Genomic DNA, 24,501 nt, shown 5'->3' with positions numbered 1-24,501 from the left:
TTCAGCTTTGTCACTGGGACCTACTTTCCAGGTGCTCAACCTCGCTCTGTAATCTGCCTTGATAGCACCCTGCCTGTTTCACAGAAGTGCTGCCTTGGCTTACTTCCTTCAGTTTTCCCTGTCTCCTGTAATGGGGGTTCTTCCTAAACACCTACTGTTTTTAGCTTCACTTGATGTGGTGCCCTAGAGAGGATGTAAACCATTGATGGGCAGGTTCCACTTGAGTGTAATAAAGCAGCAGGTCAACAAATCCAGTGCCTACAGCAGCTACCCGAAGGCAAGAACTTCAGTACAGTTATTCAGTACTCTGGAGGGAGACTAATTCCCCACTTTCCTGCTTGGGCCGTGGGGACTGAGAGCAAGCACGGCAGGGGCCACCTGGGGAGCCGAGCAGAGGGAACGGGGCTAATAGGGGTGTTCTGTAGTCCACATATGGCTTTTACCTTATCTAACATTTTAACATTAGCATGTGGAAATTTTACATATGACAGGACATATGTGACATTTCCTTTCTCTTTGTGTGGTAGTAGGGACCAATCTCAGGGCTTAATGTATGCAATCAACCCCAACCCTTAATCAACCCCAACCCTTAATGTATGCAATTAGCCCCAACCCTTAATCTTCGCTCTAGGAAGCTTTCTTTCTTTCTTTTTTCTTTTTCTTTCTTTTCTTTTCTTTTTTTGGTTTTTTGAGACAAGATTTCTCTGTTTTGTTTTGGAGCCTGTCCTGGAACTCACTCTGTAGACCAGGCTGGTCTCAAATTCACAGAGATCCACCTGCCTCTGCTTCCTGAGTGCTGGGATTAAACGAGTGTGCCACCAACGCCTGGCGGAAGCTATCTTTCTGTATAGGCATTAAGAAACTTACCCTCCTTATGACATTAACTGCTTGGGTTTATTAATTGTCCCGGATTCAAGTCCTTGCCTTCTGGTAGCTGCTATCTTCAAGTCTGAGTCACTAGGCTCTCCTTTCCACAGAGAGTGAGTTTTATCTGTCAGAGTAAGCCTCTTGTGGCCAGGGTTACAGACACTGCCAAGAGAAGCTGCCACAACGGTTCAGTTATTGGGTGGCTGCTTATCCAAGGTCTTTGCCAATACATTTTTGTTGTCTTGGTCTCAAGTATTTTGGCCCTATTCTGTAATTCTATTCTGTAGAATGCAACTTGTAATTTAAGTTTTGGGTAGTATTATTTTCTTGTAGTTGTCCTAAACAGTGGTATAGTCCTCAACACAGAGAAGTCTGGCATTAGAGTCCACCCCCCCAACACTAATCAAATACAAGATTTTCTGGAGGAGGAGCTAGTATTGGGAATTGAACCCAGGGACTCACACATGTTAAGCAAGTGCCCTACCACACAGAGTTATATTTGCACCTCTATTTTTAATTGAAAACTTATAGTTTATTTTGAGACAGGCTCTCTTCAGATTGCTCAGAGTAGCCATGACTTACTCTGTAGCACAAGCACAAGCTGGTCTTGAACTGATGCCCTGCTTCTGTCTCCCGGTAGCCAGGATTATAAACCTATGCCACTTGGTCTGACTGTAAGATTTTCTTGAAAGACTTCGCTACCCCAGACAATTTGACCTCTTTTGTTCCCCTCCACCGCAGTCACCTCCTCAGCACCTCACCAGACTGTGAGCACTTGGGTACTGCACAGGGAGGCCCAATTGTGGCAGAAGCTAGGTCAACGAGGAGCACAGGGACATTCCTCGAAACCCTGGAGCCCTCGGAGCTCTGCAGGTGCCAGATCATGGATTTCAAGCAGATCAGAGTCAAACACAAAGGGGTTCACTTGGGAGATCCCTCCACAGCATCAAGGGACAGACAGCTGGGCCTTACCGCCTTCCCCCAGCTCTTACTGTCCTTAGTCTGACAAGGGAGAAAGGGCCAGGCAGGACACCGTGACCAGATAAGAGAGGAAGAGACGTGTCAAAGGAGCTTGGCACAAGTGTCCTTTTGGTCTTGAAAGTGTAAAGTTCCTAAGTTAAACCTGAGGAGAGCTAGCTGTCCGCACTACAGGTATTACTTTGGCAATCTATGAATATGTGGTTATATTCTTACTTTCTTATTCATGTGTCATTTCCTTGGCATTTTTCTGAAGAGAACAACAGTAATTTTATACCTTTAAAGACAAGTCAAAACAGCATGACTCTGAGGACAAGCTTAGAACACACTGTCACCATCCACCTCACTACTAATGCAGGCCTCGTCTTAGGTCAGACCATCCTGAACACACTAAACACAAATGGTATAACATATCTGCTTATTAATCAGGGATACAGAAGTAGACAGATGTTGTGGTTAAACTCACTTTTATCCATTTGACATGTCTGCTTTTTAAAGTCTGGATTTTTTGTGATGACTGAAAACTAAATCTGTTTATTTTTTTAAACCAGAAATGTTGGTTACTGCTGTAAAGATTTGTGCTGGTTGGTTTTTGTCAACTTGATATAAACCTAGATATTTGGGGAGGTAAGAATCTTAACTGAGGGACTGCCTGCGTCAGATTAGTCTGTACAATGTAGGCAGGCTCCAGGCCTTTACTCACTGAGCCATCTCCTGGGCCCTGCTATAAGATTTTAAAATGAATAAGCACATTGCTGTTATTACAACCATGAGAAATGTAGGTGTGGAATCAGATGTGCCATCAAAAACTAGATGAAACTAAAAACTGACAGAGGATGATGATACTAAACAGGCTTCCTGGAGCTGGAGAGATGGCTCAGTGGTTAAAAGCACATGCTGCTCTTGCAGAGGCTCCCAGCATTCACACGAGGCTCGCAATCACTTGCAACTACCATCCTGAGAGATCTGGCATCTGGCCTCTGAGAGCACTGCAAGCAAGTGGGTCACAGACACATACAGAGAAAACACCAGCACACATCAAATAAAACTTAACTCCATGACATAATTAGGTGAGCACCGAGTCTTTGAAGGATAGTTACACCAGAGTAAACTCCCAATGCTGTTCACTGATTTAGGAACCACACACAACTTGACTGCACTGCCTGCAGCTTAATTCAAGTAACAACGCAGAACCCAGTGCAAAGGTTAGCCCTTAAGAGGACACTTACCTCCCCTCCCCCCACATCCCACTACTAATCTTAGTTAAAACTCACAAGAGATTTTTCTCAGGCAAAACAAGCAGCTGGAAAATATGCAAAATGGATGAAATAAACAGTGCTGAGGATAAGACAAATTGAGATTACGCCTTTGTTTCCTCTGAGCCTTAGGCACACACAGCCTTGGCAGCAGAGGTCCAGCAGATCAGCTCTGCGCTGTACCCTGAGGGACGGCCTGCCTGGCACAGTGCTTGGGCAGGCTAGGTTTGGCAAAATGGAGTAATGTGGATTTTACAGGTAGCTCTCCGTTCAAGAAATATCTCCTCCACTCACCTCTCATAAAATTGGGGACAGATTCTGTTTTTCTGAAGTTTAGTTCTTTCCCTGTCAGAGTAGAAATAATTACACTTCCTTTGCAGGCCTGAGACTAAGGAATTAAAGGGTCTAGGAAGTCCTGCCCTGAGCAGCATGCACAAATGGGCTTGAATGGATAACTCTCATTTCAGAACTTGAAACCATGTAGGAGGGACCAACAGCAATGGCCCGTGGTGGGCTGGGTTATCTTTTGCTTTAAGAAGTAAAATGCTTTGAGGCCAGGCTGGACCAACAGCCTCCAAAACAATACAGAGAAACCCTGTCTGGTAAAACCAAAAAAAAAAAAAAAAGAAGTAAAATGCACTGAACATTTTAAGTTTACTAATAAACAAAGAAGAAGCAATACCATAGTCAAACAACTGTGGGGAAATTAGGCCCCAGATCCCAAAGCAGTCACCAAGAGTTGTCCTGTGCATTCTCTGAGCCCAATGAAGACTATCCTAAGAAAGAACATGAAATTTCATACATCATTTGCCATTCAAAACTGTGGGATGACACCCAGCATTCACGGCATGAAATAAGACTGCTCCCACTACGTGCACGAGCAACGCATGTGGGGACTGCTTCAGATTAGCTCAGAGACATGTCTGGTTATTTGTGGTGTAGACGGATGAGGACGCAGATGGCATGATCCGACGTCTGCCCGTTGATGTCGTAAGTCTAAGTTAGACACAAGGCATAGAGCTTCTATTTGTGGCTAATGACAACCCAAGTCACCAGAATGTATGGTGGCAGTGGGGTGAGATGGCACACAGCTCCTGATACCACCCTGAGCCTCAGGAGAGCCCGCGGCTCTCCTGACCAGGAGGGGACTGCTGGAGAGTCTCTTGTCCTTCATTTACTAGTGAGGCTGTTTGGTTTGGAGCAACAGCTCTGACCTAATGATCCTGTTAATATTTGACCTTTTCTCATACATTCAACAAGATATTATATCTTTTTAAAAGCATTCTTATTAATTTATTTTTTACAATCCAATCTTTCTCCTCTCCTCCAGCTCCCTCCAACCCCCCACAACTCCCATCTGCTCCTCAGAGAGGGTAAGGTCTCCCCTAGGAAGTCTACTGTGTCTGTCCCATCATCTCCTTCAGGCAGGACCAAGGCACCTCTCCACCCCCACACCTCTGTGTTTAGGATGAGCAAGGTATTTCTCCATAAAGAATGGGCTCCACTAAGTCAGTTTGTGTATTAGTGTTAGATCTTGGACCCACTACCAGTGGCCTCATATATTGTTCCAGTCACACCATTGTTACTTACATTAAGCGAGTCTAGTTTGGTGTTATATAGGTTCCCCATTTGTCAGACCTGAGTCAGTGATCTCTCACTAGCTCAGGTCAGCTGATTCTGTGAGTTTCCCCATCATGGTCTTGACTCCTTTGCTCATATTATCACTCCTCCCTCACTTTGATTGTCCTCCAGGAGCTTGGTCCAATGGTGAGTTGTGGATTTCTGCATCTGCTTCCAGCTGTTTCTGGAAGATGGTTCAAGCTTCTCTAGGGTTGTGCATTGTAGGTTGTGTATCTTTTGCTTCATGTCTGGTATCCATTTATGAGTAAGTACACAGTAGATTTGTCTTTCTGGGTCTGGCTTACTTAACTCAGGATGTTTTTTTTTCTAGTTCTGTCCATTTGCTTACAAATTTTAGGATGTCATTGTTTCTTACTGTTGAGTAGTTCTCCATTGCATAATTGTACCACATTTTCTTTATCCATTCTTCAGTTGAGAGGCATCTAGGTTGTTTCCAAGATCTGGCTATGAACATAGTTGAGCAAATGTCCTTGCGGTGTAAATGTGCCTCCTTTGGGTATATGCCCAAAAGTAGTATTGCAGGGTCTTGAGGTAAGTTGATCCCTAATTTTCTGAGAAATCACTATACTGATTTCCACAGAGGTTGTACAAGTTTGCACTCCCACCAGCAATGGAGGAGTGTTCCCCTTTCTCCATATCCCCTCTAGCATAAGTTAGTGTTTTTGATCTTAGCCATTCTGATTGGTGTAGGAATCTCAGAGTTGTTTTGATTTGCATTTCCCTGATGACTAAGAATGTTGAGCACTTCCTTAAGTGTCTTTCTGACATTTGAGATTTTATTTTATTTTATTTTATTTTTTTGGTTTTTCGAGACAGGGTTTCTCTGTAGCTTTGGAGGCTGTCCTGGAACTCACTTTGTAGACCAGGCTGGCCTTGAACTCACAGAGATCCGCCTGCCTCTGCCTCCCGAGTGCTGGGATTAAAGGCGTGCGCTTGTTGACAATTCTCCGTCTATATCTGCATCCCATTTTTTAAAAAATGGATTATTAGGTAGTTTGATGTCTAGTTTCTTGAGTTCTTTGTGTAGTTTGGATATCAGTCCTCTGTCAGATGTGGGGTTAGTGAAGATCTTTTCCCATACTGTAGGGAGCTGTTTTGTCTCCCTACAGAGTTTTTCTTATGAACTCAACAAGATATTAATCTTTTTTTTTTTTTTTTTGTAAAAGATAAAGTCTCATATGTCCCAGGATGACTTTGAATTTGAACTCTCTATAAGGCTGGGAATGACCTTGACTCTTTTGTTTGTTTGTTTTTGAGATAGGGGCTCACCATGTAGCTTTGGCTGTCCTGAAACTCATTAGGCAGACCAGGCTGTTCTGGAATTTACAGAGACACCCCGCCTCTGTCTCTCAAACCCTGGGATTAGAGGAGTGGGCCATCACTTCTGGCATTAGAGGAGAGGGCCACCACATCTGGCCCTCCGCTCCAGAGTGCAAGGATTAGAGGTGCAGGTGATCAGACCCAGTTTATGTGGTGCTGGGCTCAAACCCAGAGCTTTGTACATGCCAGACAAGCACTCAACCAACCGAGCTACAGCCCAACAACATACATGGTAAATGCAATTTGGTCTTCTGACGTTGATGTAGATTGTGATTTAAAAAGCTTTCATGGGCTAATGAGATGGTTCCTGGGTGAAGGTGCTTGGTAGACAAGGCCAGTGAGCTGGGTTCTACCCCAGAACCCACATAAAGGGAGAGGGAGACAAATGATTCTACCAAGTTGTTCTCTCACCTCCACACACATGCTGTGGTGCTACCCTCCCAAATAATAAATAAGAACCATTCTCTGCATCTACATTTGTTTTACGTAAACAAAGACTGTGCACCCCGCCCCTCGACACATTCCTGCTTTACTGCTGTTCCTAGCTCCTGACTCTGTCTCAGAAAAACTGAAGATGGACTTTGCCTTATTCAGGGGAATCCAGAGCCTGACCGCTCCCCCCCCTTGCAAGTCTTGCCAACGAGTTATCCTGCTGCCTGTGCTCTTGCAGCCTGAGTTCCTGGAGACACAAGTGCTAAAGCCCTTTCTGCTTGCGTTTCTGCCTCGGAGGACAATGGGCAAGCGTCTGTGCTGGAGCTTTTCTCTCACTTCACAGGGACCCAACACACGGCTCAACAGTCCGTGCTTCACACTTGGTGGGAAACAGCCCTTCTCTTTAGCTGCCCATTTGAAAGGCTGAACAGGCAGGCAGGTGCTGTGCAAACAGCCACATCTACAGCCATGTGCCTGGGGTCAGGAGGATGGTGCTCTTGAGCTTCTGTGGGCAAGCTATGTGAGGCTGACACTTCTGCTCACTTCTGGAGTGCTGGACACAGCCTCCTCTGGGCATACCGCAGCTGTGCTCAAGCACATCTAACACAATTAACAGGGCTATTTCTACAGCTCACACTTCCACTCTTAACAGGCCACACTAATACTCTATCCTGGTTGAGAGTTGTGAAATGCTGGCAGTGCCATGGGCCAATATGGTTTGTTCCTTCCAAAGCTCGCACTGGAGCTTGTGAGGTATTAAAAGGGTGGAGACTTAATCCAATTTAGCATCTACTGGTGGGGCCTGGATTAGATGATAATCAGGGGTGGAAAACCCTGATTAAATCTTGGTGGCTTTGCATGAGAGAAGGACAGGGGCCAGGATGCATGGAGCCTGGTTTTGAGAACAGACGTGGCGTGGATTTTATGTCCAGCACTGCAGAAAACAAGGTGTGGTGGGATGCTTCTGCAAGCCAAGTATTTTATTTGGGTGGTGGAGGCAGGGGGATCAAGGTCACTCTTGCCTACAGAGCCATTCTGAAGTTAGCTTGGGAAAATGAGACCCGAAGGAGGAGAGAGAAGGATGAGGAGGTAGAGGCACCAGAGAACACACCTGCATCCTGTTTGCCATGTGACCTGTGCCACCCTAAGGACACTGCCAGTAAGAAGACCACCATCAGATAGATGTACCCCTTGACCTTGGATCAGAACACCAAGCCATTTCCGTTAAGTCTCATTTGATCTGCGGTCTTGTATTAATAGCAACAGAAAAACAGACTATTAGGTGCTACAGTTCCTCAGCCTGATATCAGGGCTCCTCAGATGAACTTCAGTTTGCTAGACTTCAAAAAAGGGGAGTGGCCAAGTTCAGCTCTAGGAATAAGAACAGCTAAGGAACTGCCCGTTTTCTGCTCTTCCCGACCCCTAAGACTGAAGTGAAGTCTTGGCAGGCAGATACTCCTTCCACAGTCCATGAGGTGCTGAAATGTCACATCCTCAATTCCTCATCTGAGTCCCATCACTCAAGTGAGCAATTCTAGTGATGCGCACTACGTCCTCCAAACATCAGTCTGATTTCTGTGATAACCTGCAGTGTGGTACATGTGCTCCCCAAGTCAGTCTCACCAAGGCCACGTCTGTATCTATATATCTAAAACCCGCCCACCTGTCTGTCCATCCATTCACCCATCCATTCATATTACCTGTGTGCTGCTGCACAGGAATAGCAATTGGTTAATTTAACCAGGACAAAGTCTTATTTTCAGTAAATAGACAAAATTGAGGCTTGTTAACAAAAACAGTCTATGGACAACCAAGCTGGATGGGTGCCTGATTAGAGCTTTCAGTGTGGTGATGACACCTGCCACCTGATACTTGGGAGGCTGGGACATGGGGCCAGCCTGGAACACACAGCAAAATGTTATCTATCAATAAATAGGTAGGTAAATACTAAGTGATATGATAAACAGTCTCTACAAGGCTACACACTGTTATCTACCTCTGTATCTCTGATGAAGGGACAATGCATGCAGCCCAGATGGCAAGACACCGCAGTGCAGCTTTGCATCTGTTTAGAAGTTCTTGTTTTATTCTTTAAACTTTTTCTCTCTGCCATCATGGAAATTTTAAGTTTTTAAAAACTGTGGTTTAAAAAAAATAGAGCATGGGAATTGCCATTAACCATTTCAAGTGTACATCCAGTGGTGGTCACACTGTGTGTCATCATCTCCAGAACTCTGTCCACAGGAAAGAGGAATCCCCATACTGAAATAGAGAAATGAGCCTCAAAGTACAGTTTGTAGAAGAATAGGAATTTTATTTATGTGTGTGTGTAGGAGGAAGCCTGCATGCCGCCATTAACCATGTGACTTACTAGAGGCGCATACAGATGAGGTAATAAAAGAGTGGTTTACCACACTGCTAACCACACCCACTTTAGGCATGACTAAAGACGTATACGGACAGATGTAAAGTGCTGGAATTTTCAGGTGTGGGCTCAGAATGTTATTTTTATTTTTATTATATTTATTGTGTGTATGTGCTTGTATGTGTATATATGCTTGTATGTGTGTGTGTGTGTGTGTGTGTGCATGTGCATTTATGTGTGTGGGTATGTATGCGCCATGACACTCCTATGGATGTCAGAGGATAACTTGTAGGAGCTATTTCTCTTTCCACCATGTGGGACCAGGGCTGGAACTCTGGTCATTAGGCTTAGTGGAAAGTACCTTTATATACCGAGTCCTCTTGCTCACCCTCAGAATGTTATTTCTAAAAGAATGAAATACTCTAAAAAGACTATTAAACACAAAGAGAGCAAAGCCCATCAGATCCAACCATGAGAACAGAGCAACCTCTCCAATCTGAGGAGCGGGCACAACCAGGGGCTGCGGTGGACCCCTGCATCCAGGAAGCCTGTGGCAGACAGAGGGATCCCAGATGGAGACTTAAATCAAGAGGCTTTCTATCGAGCCGCCTGCCTTCATTTCAGTCCCCATAAACCACTTCTCCTGCAGTTATGTCCAAGCAGGGGAGCACAGTCCTTAGGACCTCACACAGCAATGTATCAGGGTCCCCTGACAAGCATCGGGAAGAGGGAAATATGGGTTACAGGGCCATCTCTTGTAGCTAGGGAGAGGGGAGTGGGTAGTCACTCATTAACCAGGCATGCCTGACTGCTCGGGGGATTGCAGGGGAGGCTTGTCCTGGACTTTTCCACCATCGCTCGCTGTGGCTCATTTCCATGGCATCATTAAGGCAACACTATTAATGCTGGTGTTGTGGTTTGTGTCATTGTTGTACCAACGACATTTCACCAGCTCCGGTTAATGCTTTTCTAAGTGCTGGCAGTGAGGTGACCGCCCTAGTTCTGAGCTGAAGGAATTCTCATCTGGATGCAAATTGAGGCGAGTAGTCCATAGTGCATGAGTGGGCAGCAGCAATTTTTCCACCATTTAATGTTCAGCCCCAGCCCTCACCCCCATCCCCAGTGCATTTTTGCACAAATATATTGGTAAAGAAGTTTTCCTTCTTAGATTTTAACTGTTCTCTTATCCACTCCTGGTGTTCTGAGTCTTGATCCCTTTGACTTAATCTGAGGTAAATGCTTCTGGCTCCTCCTACATCATCTTCTCTACTTCAGACTGAAAGATGTTGGCCCCTGATATCTTGGATGTTACAAAGGAATAATAATAATGATAAAAAACCAAACCATTTCCTCTCACAATGCAACATTCTGTCCTAGAGGGAGAAGGGAGGCTCTGGAAGCTAGGAAAACCTACAAGGCTTGAGAAGTTCCTGAAATTACAAGATTCACAGGACCCCTCCTTAAGGTTATACAAGCAGTAAAATTGGTTCTTCTGAAGTTGCCTATCTAGGGATACAGTTTTCTTGAGTCATCTCCATGCTAGTGACCTTCCAGTGATGTGGTTGCCTTGAGCCACCCATGAGCCTACGAGTAACCACAATAAACTCACTAGTTTATTAAGCTAGACTTGGGTGGAGTAGTTTCTCTGTCTTTGATTGTCACTCTGTCTGTGGTGAAGAGATGCTTGTTACTGTCTCCCCAGGAAAAGTCACTCAACAGTGCACAGTAGAGTTTACCTTTCACCTACTTTATGTCCTAGATAACTGAGTGACAACATCACTTACCCCTTCACACCCCCAAATTGTAACATTCACTCCTCCCACAGCTACATAACTGTGAAGCACCTAGACCAGCCAACCTTACCACATAGTGACTTTTAAATTAGTGCTATCCTCTAAGAAGGGGCCGCTCCTGCAGCCTCTACGCAGCACATGGCTGTCCCACAGCTGTCCCGTGTCTACCATTTTAGTCTTCAGTTTCTTGCTTAGTTTCCTTCATGAATTTGACCCTACAATCTGTTGTTACTAATGAAATCTTTTTAGAAAATTACTTTAATATTTGTCCATGTGCCAGTGTATGCATGTACATATGTGTGTAGCTGTATGAACATGTTTGTGCATGTGTGGAGACCCATGGCTGATACCCAGAGTTTTCCTTAATAGCTTTCCATGTTATCTGAGGTGGAGCCTACCAATTGAATTCAAAGCCTGCCTATACAAGTAGTTTAACTAGCAGCTTGCCCTGGGGAATCCCATCTCACCCCTCTGGGTGCTGGAATTTCATGTGGGCCCCACACCTACCTAGCATCTATGTGGGTTCCTGGGATCCAGACCCTGGTCCTCATGTCTGCCTTTCAAGCGTTTTACCCACTGAATCATGTCCCAGCCCCTAAAGGAACCCTTTTACCAGAAGCAAGTGTAGCCACACACCTGTGTGGACTAGCTTTCTATCCCTATAGCAGAGTACCTGAAATGGTTAACTTATAACTGTTTTGGGTCACAGTTTGGAAGATTCTGGTGTGTGGCTGGTTGGCTCACTGTTCTGAGTCCCTGTGAAGGCAGCTTATCATGACAGGAGCATGTGGCAGTCACACCACTCACATTATAACTGGGGGAGGAGATGGGGAGGAAGAGGCTGGGCCTGTTATAATCTTCAAATAAATGTTGCCAGTGATTTAAGCATCTCCTGCAAGGGCCCATCTCTTTTTCTTTTGTTTTCATTTTTTTGAGACAGGGTTTCTCTGTGTAGCTTTGTAGACCAGGCTGGACTCAAACTCACAGAGATCCGCCTGCCTCTGTCTCCTGAGTGCTGGGATTAAAGGCCTGGTAATAAGGCCTCATCTCTTAAAAGTTTTGCCACCTAACAACCACATCATTCTGGGAACCACACCTTTTACCACAGAGGCCTCTGAGTGACATTCTGCATTTAAACAGTAACTCTTCTCTAAAAACCATTCAAGAGAAGATAGTGACACACATTTATGATGGCCATCTGTGTCCCTGCCTTCAAATGCAGTCCATTCTTCCTCAAGGACATTCCAATCCCTCTCATCTTCCCTAACCTTGTTACCCAACTCCTCCATCAGTTTTGGAGTGACTTGAATAATTTTACAATGCTCTGGGGGGCGGGGAGAAGAGTCCCAGGCTTTGAATTATAATTGCACAGGCTATCTACTGGTTCCCCAACACCATGTGCTGTTAGGCTCTGGGGCCACCTGGGAGGCAGGACTAGTGGCCAAGGCCACAGTACATTGTGCTGGACCTGCTTTCCCAGTCTCAGAGCAAAGCTCACCTGCTTGTCTCCTGTATATCAGGGGACCAGGTTCCCTGTGCCCTTTGTACTGGACTTTCTCACAATTAATTGCACACCAGTATAAAGGGAAGCGCTGGCATGGATTTGCCAGGGATTAGCAAGCTTCTGAAGAAAGGCTACATGGAAATCCTGTAGGCTTTGCTGGGCTATGGTTCTAGTATGAGATGACACAGGGAAGAGGATGAGTATGTGCCAATCAAACTTCATAAAATGAAGTGATAGGGCCAGATGTGGCTCATGGGACTGGGTGGGCCAAGCCCTGCATTAGGTATATGAACTAAGAGGATGAGTCACCATGGGGTAGAGGCAAGATTCCAGCACTTGTCTTCAGAGGGTAAAACTATGCTAGGAACATGGCTGTGGAGCCCGGTTGCTGTGACTCAAATGTCCACATTTGCTAACAGCTGAGTTCTTAGATGAGTAATTGTGCATAATTATGCTACGGGGCCCTTGACACAGTCTGAGGCAAGCACTGTGTCTCCTCTAGCAGAGGCATGGGGTGAAGTGGTTATAGGTACAGGACCTGTAAAGGCCATTTCTTCAGCGCATTAACACACCTGGTCACCCTCATCCCTACAGAGATATCTCTCCTTGTCTCCCTCTGGCGCATCCCTCACTTCTCTTCACACCAAGCCCACATTCCAGGCCCATGCTTTGCTATCTCACACTCTCTCAGGAACCCTGCCGTCTGGCTTCCACCCATGGCTTGGACTATGATTCTTCCCTCCTTCCTTCCTCTCTCCCCCTCTCCTTCTCCTTCTGTTCCCTTTCATTTTCTCATCTCCCATCTTTCTCCCACCCCTTTCTTCTTCCTTTCATGTGACTAAAAAAAAGTGCCCAGAGCTGTGTTGTGGTGTCTTCACACATACTTTTGGATGGGCGTCTTTCTGACTCCCCAGATTCTGCCTGCCCTCCTTGCTGGCCCCCTTCTTCTCCTTTCTCCCTTAATGTCACATGTGTTCTATTTCCTTTCCTTTCTCCCTCCTCAGCCTCCCTTGAAGACCCTTTGCCCTCTCACGATTGTTTTGTGTCCCACACGCATGCACGCAAATACATATATAAGATTAAACTCCAGGTTCTATATATCAGAAAAGAGTGGCATTTGTCTGAATCTGGTTTATTTCATTACCAGAATAATTTACCATTCAACCAATCTTCCTGCAAGCATTGTGCACGGCTGGATAAAATTCCATCATGTATATTTACACCACACTCCTCTTATCCTGTCATCTGTTGATGGATAGCTAGGTTGGTTCCATTTCTTTGCTATGGTGAACAACACAGAAATAAACATGGGAGGTGGAGTGTCCCATGATGGTCTCTTACATAAGAAACACAGAGTTAAGGTGGGAGGCAGAGGTAGGAGATACTTTCTTTCCCATCGATTCAAGATATGGCAAATGACCATGTAGTTCCTCTACCCCCAGCAAAAGGACTTTCTGAAGACTGCTATAGTAAGCTGTCTCTATATGATACCAATATTCTACACGTGGTCTCTCTTAGCCAAAGGCAGAGTTGCTCATTTAAGATGGGAAAAGTCAAGGAAGATCCCATATTGGCTTTTGTCATGATTAGAGAACACGGATTGACACCGATTTCACCATGAGGTGTGTCGGCTCTATAGATGAAGAGGAAAGAAATACTGGAAATTTCCATTTTTATTTTACTCCCTCCTTTGTATCTCTGTAATTGCCACAGTGCTGAGTATGGCCTCATGTCCTGTGGATATTCAGAAGCCCCTCCCCCATCGTGAGTTTTGTCATCAAAGGAAAGGGGAATACTCCCTGACTGTCTCGGCCCCCAGAGCTGTTCTGTGGGACCCCTTGTTCCTGTTGGGGAAACTTCCAGGGTGGGAATTATCAAAATCATCTTCAAGTACTCAGTGCCTAGGACAGCACCCCACAAATAAGAGGGTTTTAGGGAATAACAGCTGAGCAAGTTATTTCTCTTCTGAGTTCTGGGGAATGGAAGATGGGGACAGGAGGAAGGGATCTGCTCAAGTGGTAGAGCGCTTGCCTACCAAATACGCAGCCCAGGCCCCCCCCCACACCACACACAAACATACACACACGCATGCACACCACACATGCACACATACCACACACATACCACACACATGCACACATACCACACACATACCACACGCACGCACACCATACACAAACATACACACACGCACGCATACCACACACAAACATACATTCATGCAGGCACACCACACACACCACACATATGCACACACACACCACACACACACACACACCACACACAAACACACACACATATGCACACACCACACACAAACATACACACACACCACACACAAACATACACACACCACACACAAACATACACACACGCATGCACACCACACACATGCACACACACCACACGCATGCACACCACACACACATACACACACACGCACACCACACACATACACACATATACACATACCACACACAAACATACACACACCACACACACATGCACACACCACACACATACATATATCACACACACACACCACACGCACGCACGCACGCACCCTGTATGCTACTCAGAGTCACGAAGGAGAAGGAAAGGGGGAAGTGGAGGGAGAGGGGGAGGCGAAGGGGGAGGAAGGGGAGAGGAAGGGGGAGGGGGAGGGGGAAGGGGAAGAGAGATCTAAGATCTAGTATATTCTTGGCACTCAGCCCTGGAGAAAATCATACACAAGGCTCTTGGAGACCTGTCATTGCTCAGAGAAGTAGGTGGGTATCCTATCTTGGGCTCCACCTTCTTTTCTGCTTCTGGACTCAGGGTCCTGACAGTGCAAGGATCCAGAAAGGGCAGAGCCTAAAATCCTCTCTCTAGTAGCCAGGAGAAAAGCTGTTCTCTGGCTGTCTTGCCACAGTGACATGTGTAGAAGCTCTGGCTCACACCAATCAGCCCTCTCAGCGGCTTAGACTTCTTGACCCAATGTCAACCCCCCCCCACATACTATTTTTAAATATCTAATCTGTAGTGAGTGATAGAAACGTTAGTTTGCCATCTCTGGACAGACACACCCGAGACAAGGCCTGATTAGGTTGTCACTGGGTATCTGCAGTGCTAGACAGGAATATAAAACCAAAGTAGTACACACAAAAACTTCTTAATGTCATGTGATTTGAAATATTTATAGATTTTTAGAGTGCTTTTCTCTTAAAATTAAAAAGTAATGTAGGGCAGCAGATGCGGCTCCTTTGGTAGGGTGCTGGTCTAGCACAGACACAGCCCTGGGTTTGATCTTGAGCACCACACAGAGCAGACACACAACCCCAGTACTTGAGGGGCGGTTAGCAGGAGGATCAGAAGGTCAAGCTCACCCTTAGACACACAGTTTGAGGCGAGCCTTGGGCATATGAGATCTGGAATGAAAACGTTTTAAACTGATACATGTTTGCATGTATTTATGGGCACAGAATGATGACTTGCCACAGGTATGTAATATGTGCTAGCCAAGCCACAGTGTAAGAGCATTTCTGTTGTAAGAAGATTAACACAAGATAAAAGGCTGTGTCAAGGAGCCAGCATGACCCACAAAGTGCTTGTTGTGTTAGGGTGAAAATTTGAGTTCAACCCAGCACCCACATAGAAACCAGGCATCGGTAATCTCAGCACTAGGCCATCTATGCTAGTTGAGTAAATGAGTTGCAGATCTGGTGACAGACCCTGTCTCAAAATATAAGGTAACTGGTCAGGGATGCCCCAATATTCAAGGCTAAGTAAACTAGAGATATTGCTGATGAAGCTGGTTGATGCGCAGGTTTTTTTTTTCCCTTAAAAGATTATTTTTTGCTCAGGTGACCTTCCTACAAGGAAATGAATTTTAGCTACCTATTATCATGTAACAATTGCTCCCATAATTCAGCGATTTAAGACAGAAATAATCTATTACCCGACTGAACTATGTTCCTTTCAAATTCACCCTCCATTCAACTGTGTTCTGTGAGACAGAGCCTATCAAGTGGGACTTGTGGTTAAAGTAGGAGCCTGGAATATGGCTAGATGAACACTTAGAATGCTCAAGACTGTCGGCTCCGTCCCCAGCCCGGAAAAAAAAAGTTGAATGAGTGATGTGGGAAGTCCTGTGATTATGTCAATAAAGCACTGTTGGGCCAATAGGAATCTAGATAGGTGGGACTAGGAGTCCAGGAGGACTCTGGGAAGGAGAAACACAGAGAGTCAAGATGTAAAGCCATGGGGTAGGAAGCCCGGAACTATTCTCCGGTAAGAGAAATACTTAGATTAACAATTATGGGGTAATTACTTAAGTCAGAGCTAGCCAGTAAGAAACAAGCAGGAAATATAGCCTCCTGTGTTTATTTGGGACTGATGCGGCACTAGAACCAGGCTGGCGGGAAGGCTTCTCTCAAAGAAAAGGCTTCCCTTTACAAATGAGCTAACAGGTTAGTCCAAAAAGACTTACGAGAAGAGGAAGGGATCTGAAGGATGCAAGCAGGTGAAGAGACTAATGAGAATACAGCCAAACCTCTGCAGGCCTCGGTGGGAGGCTCCAAGAGACCTAACCCTCCAGATCCTGGATGGGGGACTCTGCACTACTCAGCTTTGTGTTACTACAATGCAACACACACTGCGGCTACAGTGGGGCTTACCTTGGCCCACAGTTCTAGGATCCAAGTTCATGGGGCACAGCACCATTTCCACTGGAACCATATCACGGTTTAGGGTCTTCCCTTCCGTCCCTTATTTCTGAGATTACCCCCTTAGCAATACTCACACCCCAAACTGCTCCCAGGACTGACTCAATACAGCCCCAAATCGAGATTCCAAGACCAAGGATGCAGCTTAGTAGTGAAGTGTTTGCTTAGCAGCAGTGTGTGTATGAGTGAGTGTGTGCATGTGTGTGCGCACGTGTGTGTGAATGTGTGTGTGAGTGTGTGTGTGAGTGTGTGTGTATGTGTGCGCACTCATGAATATGGGCACCCTTTAATGGTCAACTTGACATAACCTAGAGTCACCTGGGAAGAGTCTCAGTGAGGGTTTGTCTACATTGGGTTGACCTGTGTGAAGGTCTGTCGGGGCTTGTCTTAATTAAGTTAACTGGCGTGGGAAGCATCATCCCCATGGATAGCACCATTCCCTAGGCGGCGGAGAGACTGAGCTGACCAGGAGCAAGCACAGGGCCATCTCTGTAGCCTCCATATCAGACTTCTTGAGAGAGCTGACACCATCACCATTCTTCACTCCCAATCACCACTCCACAGTCTACGTCTTTGGCCTTGGCCGTGCAGGGTGCAGAGGCCGTCTGGCTGAGGTCATGGTGAAACGGGAACAACATGAGTGCTTTCAGCATTGTTAGGTAGGTGGGGATGACCTTGGACCTTTGGTCCTCTTGTCTCCACGTCTCAAATACTGGGCTTGTAAGAACCCTCCACTAGGCCTGGTTTACGTGGTGCTGGAGACTGAACACCGGGCTTCATTCCTTCTGGAATGAACTACATCTCCAGCCTGGATTTATTTGTTGAATAAATAAATGGCTTTGGTAAGTGCCCTTATGAAAGACAAATATTCACTCCCATCCCTTTCCAACTTTAGAATAAAATTCATGGGATCTGACTTCACAAAAAATGATTTCATGGTCCCTGTTTATGGAAAGAGTCTTTATTCTAAAGAGCAGAGATAAATTACGTTGAAATATTTTTAGGGCCCAGAAATCTTTAAGCAGCTCATATCTCTTCATGAAGATTATGCCAGTAGCAAAATTAACAAAATCAGTCAAACTCTTAAAGAACAGCCCATAAATTAAAGACATCCAACAAAATCCAATTATAAAGGGACAAATTTTATATGAAGTTCAAATACCATCTGCTCCATTGTGGCTGGATGCAGAGGCTGTAGGCCTGCAGGTCTGTCCCAGGATGACATTTACAGGTGGTTAGGTGTGTTCATGACAAGTAGCTGTAGGGACATCCTTTTTCTGACTTTTTTGTTTATGCTATATGTGTGTACATGTGTGCTATCATGAGTGTGTGTGTGTGTGCCCCTGTGTATGCATGTGGGGACCAGAGAGGGTCTCCTCAGGTGCATTCTTCTGTGGCTCTCCACCTTTTTTTTTGAGACAGGGTCACTTCACCTGTCTCAGTTAGTTAATTCAGCTGGGCTGGAGGGCCAGCAATCTCCAAGAATCTGCTGTCTCCTCTCCCTCCCATCCCAGAGCTGGGGTTGCAGATTTGTGTCACTGCACAGGCTCTTGCACAGGTGTTGGAGATCCGAATCCTCATGTTTGTCTGGCATGTACTTAACCTACCAAGCCATCTCCTCAGCCCTCCTTTTCTACTCCCTGAAACACATCATTTCAAAACGTAGGTGGGGAGCCCTGGGGCTCACCCTGCTTTTGTGCAGCTTTAAGTACACAAGTACCATGGGCAGATCATTCTTTTGCTGCGATGAGCTGCACATGATACAGGTCTCAGCAAAGGATCATTATTGCTAAGACACAGTTCCATGACATAATTACATCTATGCTATCATGGGACCGCTTTAAATCCATCCCCCAGACTGTTTAATCTTCCTGAAGAGAAACTGCCACTAAAAATATCACCTGGGCTGGAAAGATGGTTCAGTGGGTAACGGCGATTGCTGCCATGCCAGGGGACCTGAGTTCAATCTCTGAGATCCACGTGGTGGAGAAGAGAGAACGGAAAATTGTCTTTTGATCTCTACACAAGTGCGGTGACCTGCACCCCATCCCCAACCCCCAATAGATGAAATGCAATTTAAGAAAATGTCACTCTGTCTCTTTAACCCCTAGAAAACCACCACTCTAGTTTCTGTCTCCATGACAAATGTAGGATCTTATGTAAACATACCATGCAGTTTGTCCTGTGGTGTCTGGCTTATCTCAACTCAGCATGGCAGCCTTGGGGTTTATCCCTGTCAATAGCGAGTGTCTATCTGACACACAGTTCCAGACAGTCATTTCTTTTCTAGAAAGTTTTCTCCTGCCTCTCTGCTTATTTAAACTCACACCATCACTTGAGGCTCAGCTCAGCTGGTACTGTGTCAGCTCCAGCCATTATCCCAGCCATTGACTTTCTACGCTGACTTGGCTATTTGTCTGAGTACTACTTAACATACGGCCAGCAAGTGTGTAGGTGCTGGAGGGTAGAGACAATGTAGGGCAATAGCCCTTGCTATGCAAATGAACACTGCTAAGCCCCCTTTAATAAAGCCATGCTTGAATGAATGGAGGAGCAGTCATGGTATGCACTCTGCTTGGCAAACACATTTTCTCCCCAAAGGCATCAACTGTTATGGGTTGACCAGCATCTCCTGAGAAGATAGGCTGATGTTTTAACTGTAGTACCCACTACTGGGACTCTTATTTGGAAGTAGGTCTTTGTGGATGTCACCATATCTACATGAACCCATTGAGACAGACTCTTATCCAAGATGATTAGTATCCTAAGAAGAGGGACACTGGGACACAAGCAGATACAGAGGGGAGGTGGCTTAGGAGATGGAGTTAGGATCTAGAAAACTCAAGGCTGCTAGATGCTGGGAGAGAAAGAAGGCATATGGAAGCCTGGAGGAAGCAAGGCCCCACCCAAACCCTGACTTTGCACTTATAGCTTCAGAATTGTGGGAAAACGCAATGTGTTGTTAACCTTCAGCGTGTGGGACAGTTGGCTTTCTTCTCCCCACAAGTTCTGCACCTGTAGATTTAACAGACTGCAGATTTAACAGACTGTCTCTGTACTGGATACGCATGCTTTGTAAGAACTATCTAAACAATACAACAGACAGACAGCGACGTAGACTGTGTTACCAATGATGTTTTCCAAAGATGGTTTAAAAATCTACAGAGGGATGTGCCTAGGCACCATGTCAAAACCATGTCATTTTATAAGGATTAACACACAAGGATCTTGGTACCTTCAGGCTCCTGGAACCAATCTCCAGTGGACATGGAGGGAGACTGTGTTTTGTTGTCACTGTTCCAGGAAAAGAAACCAACATGACTGAATGGCACGACTCCATCTGCACTGGTAAGTCCTCACCTAGCTCAGGGATGACTCTGAGGCTCCTCGAGTACCTAATTAAACTAAACAGACTACTGTGGGTAGGGCGTCCATGCTTGGGTTACTGTGTTGGTTTGGACAATATCTAGGTTGGGGGAAATCTGGCCTCCTCCATCAACAATCCCAGACCTTCTCAGCTAATCCTGACAGCCACAAAGATATATTGTCCCACTTCCTCCACGTGACTAATTTTCTATAAACCTACCTCAAGTCAGTGATGTCAGACCTTAAAACTCTAGAATACAATCCCTCCCTCCCTCCCTCCCTCCCTCCCTCCCTCCCTCCCTCCCTCCCTCCCTCCCTCTTTTGTATCTTATTCTGCTTTGCTGGTGACAGTTTAGCACCAATCTAAATGGTGCTTCTAAAGTAGGAGTTTTAAGAAGTGGGGGGAAAAGACTTTCTCCTGGTCATATTCCAAGTGGAGAGGATGACACAGTTTTTCTTTTAATTCCTGATGTCACACATGCATACCCAATTGGACCTTGAGTGCTTCTCTTAGCCTGTGACTTATGACAATACAATTCACAAATGCTGGCAGCGTGCAGCCTGAGCTGGTACCAGGAAGCTCCATCCTCCCTCCCGTAGCTTGGTCCAGTCCTGTTCTGGAACGAAGGTGCAGACTTACGTTTCTTAGGGGGACATGATGAGTGGGAGATGCCAGAGGAGGCCGCACTGGACTCTGAAACGCCAGGCAGAAGCGCTGGCCGGTGTCCGGTGGGGATGAGGAAGCATAGATGCGGTTTTCTAGGCGTTCAGGCTCCTGCTTGTAGGACTCCAGGGGAAACGGGTGTGGCTTGGTCACTTGGGTGGGTGTTGATGGAGAAGAGGAGACACTGGAGGCTGTAGGAAAATGGCAGAGCTCATTACAAGTGTGGCCATGGGGCAGAGAGGTGAGGGCTCTCTGCTTCTGAGAGCACATGTCTTCCTCTGACAAAAATCCTGAAATATTAAATGTAGACGGCAGGGAAGAGTTTATTAAGTGTGTTCACAACCCCTTAGACGTTCAGAAACTCCCTCGCCATCCATGTGGAGGTGTGAACAGCCCCTTAGTTGGGGGTGTCCATATAGTCCCTCCTCATTCCTTCGCGAGGTCTCGCCCTCCCCTTGGCCAATACTTCGTGTTCTCTTCTCCCTCCCCACCAAGCTTGTGTCAACAGCAAACACCACGGAGCCATATTGGTGGAGGCTGCTTACTGGGAGATGAGCAGGGAGCTCAGCAGCACCAAGGTGGCTGATGAAGACATCCCATGACTGTGTGTGGACAGGGACGTGCTTGCCTTGTAAGCATAAGGACTTGAGCTTGGAGCCCACATAACAAAGTCAGGCGTGGTGGCACACACTTACAATCTTAGCACGGGAAGGAGACAGAGGTAGGCAGATCCTTGGGTTGGCCAGCCAGCCTAACCTACTTGATGAGTTCTAGGCTTTAGAACATACTCAAAGCTGTCCTCTGCCATGCATGCGCGCACACACACACACACACACACACACACACACACACACACACACACGCACACACACATGCATACCCACACCCACAGAAATATGCACACAAGAGGTGTGGGACATAAGCATTCCTAGTTATGTAATCCTGTCTTGAGACCATATGGTAAAATACTGGTCGTAAAGGGGCTTCTAAAATGAAGAGGCCTTAGATGGACAGGAGGGAGGAGGGAGAAGGTGGTATCAACAGAAAACTGCAGGGAGACTTGGGACATGAATCTGCCAGGAATAAAAGTTGTTCATATCTCAGGGCTCCTGAAATCTCAGGGTCTGTCTTTGCGAGGCAACCATTGCATGCCCAATTACGTTGCCAGTTAACTGTTATGGGTCAAACGGTGTCCTTGGAAGTATACATCAAAGCTCAGTGCTGCTTTTCTGCCTGTTGACGTGGCTGAGGAAGCATCGCTGAAGGCTCTCGTTTCCCTGTTGTCATGTCTGAGTTGGAGTGACCCAAGGAGCTGGAGCAGCTGCGGAAGCGCTTCACGGGAGGGCTGAGCTTTGAAACAAGTGATGAGAGTCTGAGGAGCCATTTTGAGCAATGGTGGAACCCTCGCCGACTGTGGGGTGAAGAGAGATCCAAACACCAAGCGATCCAGGGGCTTTGGGCTTGTCACACACGCCACAGTGGGAGAAGTGGATGCCTCTGTGAATGCCAGACCACACAAGGTGGATGGAAGGGTTGTGGAAGCTAAGAGAGCCATTTCTGGAGAAGACTCCCAGAGACCAGGTGCCCACCTCGCTGTGAAAAAGATCTTCATGGGTGGCATTAAAGCAGACATGGAAGAACAGCACCTGCAAGATGATTTTGGGCAGTATGGGAAAAGTGAAGTGATTGAAATCATGACAGACAGAGGCAGTGGGAAAACAGAGAGGGCTTGCCTTTGTCACTATGACTCTGTGGACAAGATTGTTATTCAGAAATGCCACACTGTGAACGGCCACCACTGTGAGGTGAGAAAAGCCCCGTCAAAGCGAGAGACGGTCAGGGCTTCCTCCAGCCAAAGAGGTCGCAGTGGTTCCGGAAACTTTGGTGGTAGTCATGGAGGTGTTTTTGGTGGCACTGACAATTTTGGCTGAGGTGTAAACTTCAGTGGTCGTGGTGGCTTTATGGCAGCTGTGGTGGTGGTGGATATGGTGGCAGTGGGGATGGCTATAATGGATTTGGTAATGACTGGAGCAATTTTGGAGGTGGTAGAGGCTACAATGATTTTGGCAATAACAACAGTCAGTCTTCAAGGGAGGAACCTTTGGAGGCAGAGGCTCTGGTCCTTATGAGGTAGAGGCCAATACTTTGCTAAAGCATGAAACCACGGTGGCTATGGTGGTTCCGGCGGCAGCAGCAGCTGTGGCAGTGGCAGGAGGTTCTATTTACAGCCAGGAAACAAAGCTTAGCAGGAGAGGAGAGCCAGGGAAGTGACATGGAAGCTACAGGCTACAACAGATTTGTGAACTCAGCCAAGCACAGTGGTGGCAGGGCCTGGCTGCTACAAAACACATGTGTTAGACAATACTCATGTGTATGGGCAAAAAAACCTCCAGGACTGTATTTGTGACCAACTGTATGTATAACAGGTTATTTTAGTTTCTGTTCTGTGGAAAGCGTAAAACATTTCAACAAAGGGTTTTACTGTAGACTTTTATTCACCCATGCTGTTGGTTGCTAAAGTCCAATCATAATGCTGAATAAATGTGTCTCAAAAAGATTAGTGCCCAGTACTGTGAATATGACTTTATTTAGAAATAGGGGTTTTTCAGGTTAATAAAGTTTGGTGAGGTTCTGCTGGGTTGGGGTGGACCTGATACAGTATGGTAAGTGTCCTCATAAAAGATGAGATGTTTGGTCATGATGGTGCACACCTTTAATCCCAACACTCAGGAGGTGGAGGCAGACAGACCTCTGGGAATTTGAGGCCAGCTTGTTTTACAGAGAGATCCAGGCCAGCCAGGGCTGCATAGTGAGACTCTGCTTTAAGAAAAAAAAAAGAGATAAAGAGACATAGAGGCAGACATGTGCACACACCAGAGAGGGGGTGTGGACCACCTCTGGAGCAGAGTGACGCCTGCACAAACAAGAAGGCAAGGATGGCTGGCAACAGCAGAGGCCAGAAGAGATGGGGACAGACCCTGTGCTATACAATGTGGAGGGAGCATGACCCTACCCAGGACTTGGTTTGAGACTTCTGTTTTGCTTTCAGAAAGGGTCTCATATACCCCTGGCTGGCCTTGATGTTGCTGATAAAATCTTTAGCAGGATGTCAGTCTACCCCTCATAGTGAGGTCAGAACAGGCCACCTCCACTTGTAAGTGTCAAACAGGAAATATTTCATCCTTACTCTCTCCGCTCAGTCCCAACTAGACACCCAGTCCTGCCTTGGTGCTTCCCTTGTGGACCTGGCCTAACTCCTAACGGGCACGGGATGGGGCTGATGAGGTGTAACAGAGCAGAGTGGGCCAGGCAGGTCAGGATTGGAAAAAAAAACCAACCTGTCACACACACACACACACACACACACACACACACACACACACACACACACACACACACACACACACACACACGATCATCATTGGCAACTCATCTAAAGTCTGGGGTTTCCATGTGTCAAGACAGGGGCGGTCCCAACTCCTCCCTGGCCCACTGTGACAGAAAGCACTGACAGCCAGTCTCCAAGGAGCACAGTCAAAACTTCCCCGGGCTGAAACTACCTCGTCTCCATTCAGAATGTCTGCTCCCAACCACATCCACAAACACATTTTC

General features: G+C 46.3%; 1 protein-coding gene and 1 pseudogene across 4 annotated transcripts in view; one reads left to right on the top strand and one right to left on the bottom strand.

Moving 5' to 3' along the window:
* Prkag2 (protein kinase AMP-activated non-catalytic subunit gamma 2) overlaps positions 1-24,501 on the bottom strand; it is a 249,890-nt gene that overhangs the window by 71,843 nt on the left and 153,546 nt on the right. For all 4 annotated transcript variants that reach the window (XM_040737111.1, XM_040737112.1, XM_013126117.3 and 1 more), the window contains one exon: positions 20,866-21,080. In XM_040737111.1, the coding sequence (XP_040593045.1) occupies positions 20,866-21,080 (215 nt within the window). The remainder of the gene's footprint in view (positions 1-20,865; positions 21,081-24,501) is intronic.
* LOC110339537 lies at positions 22,175-23,214 on the top strand (annotated as a pseudogene).

Source organism: Mesocricetus auratus, unplaced genomic scaffold (assembly GCF_017639785.1).
Source record: "Mesocricetus auratus isolate SY011 unplaced genomic scaffold, BCM_Maur_2.0 Super-Scaffold_100676, whole genome shotgun sequence".
Lineage (NCBI taxonomy): Eukaryota > Metazoa > Chordata > Mammalia > Rodentia > Cricetidae > Mesocricetus > Mesocricetus auratus.
The sequence above is the reverse complement of the archived record's forward strand: the minus strand, read 5'-3'. Positions and strand labels throughout refer to the sequence as shown.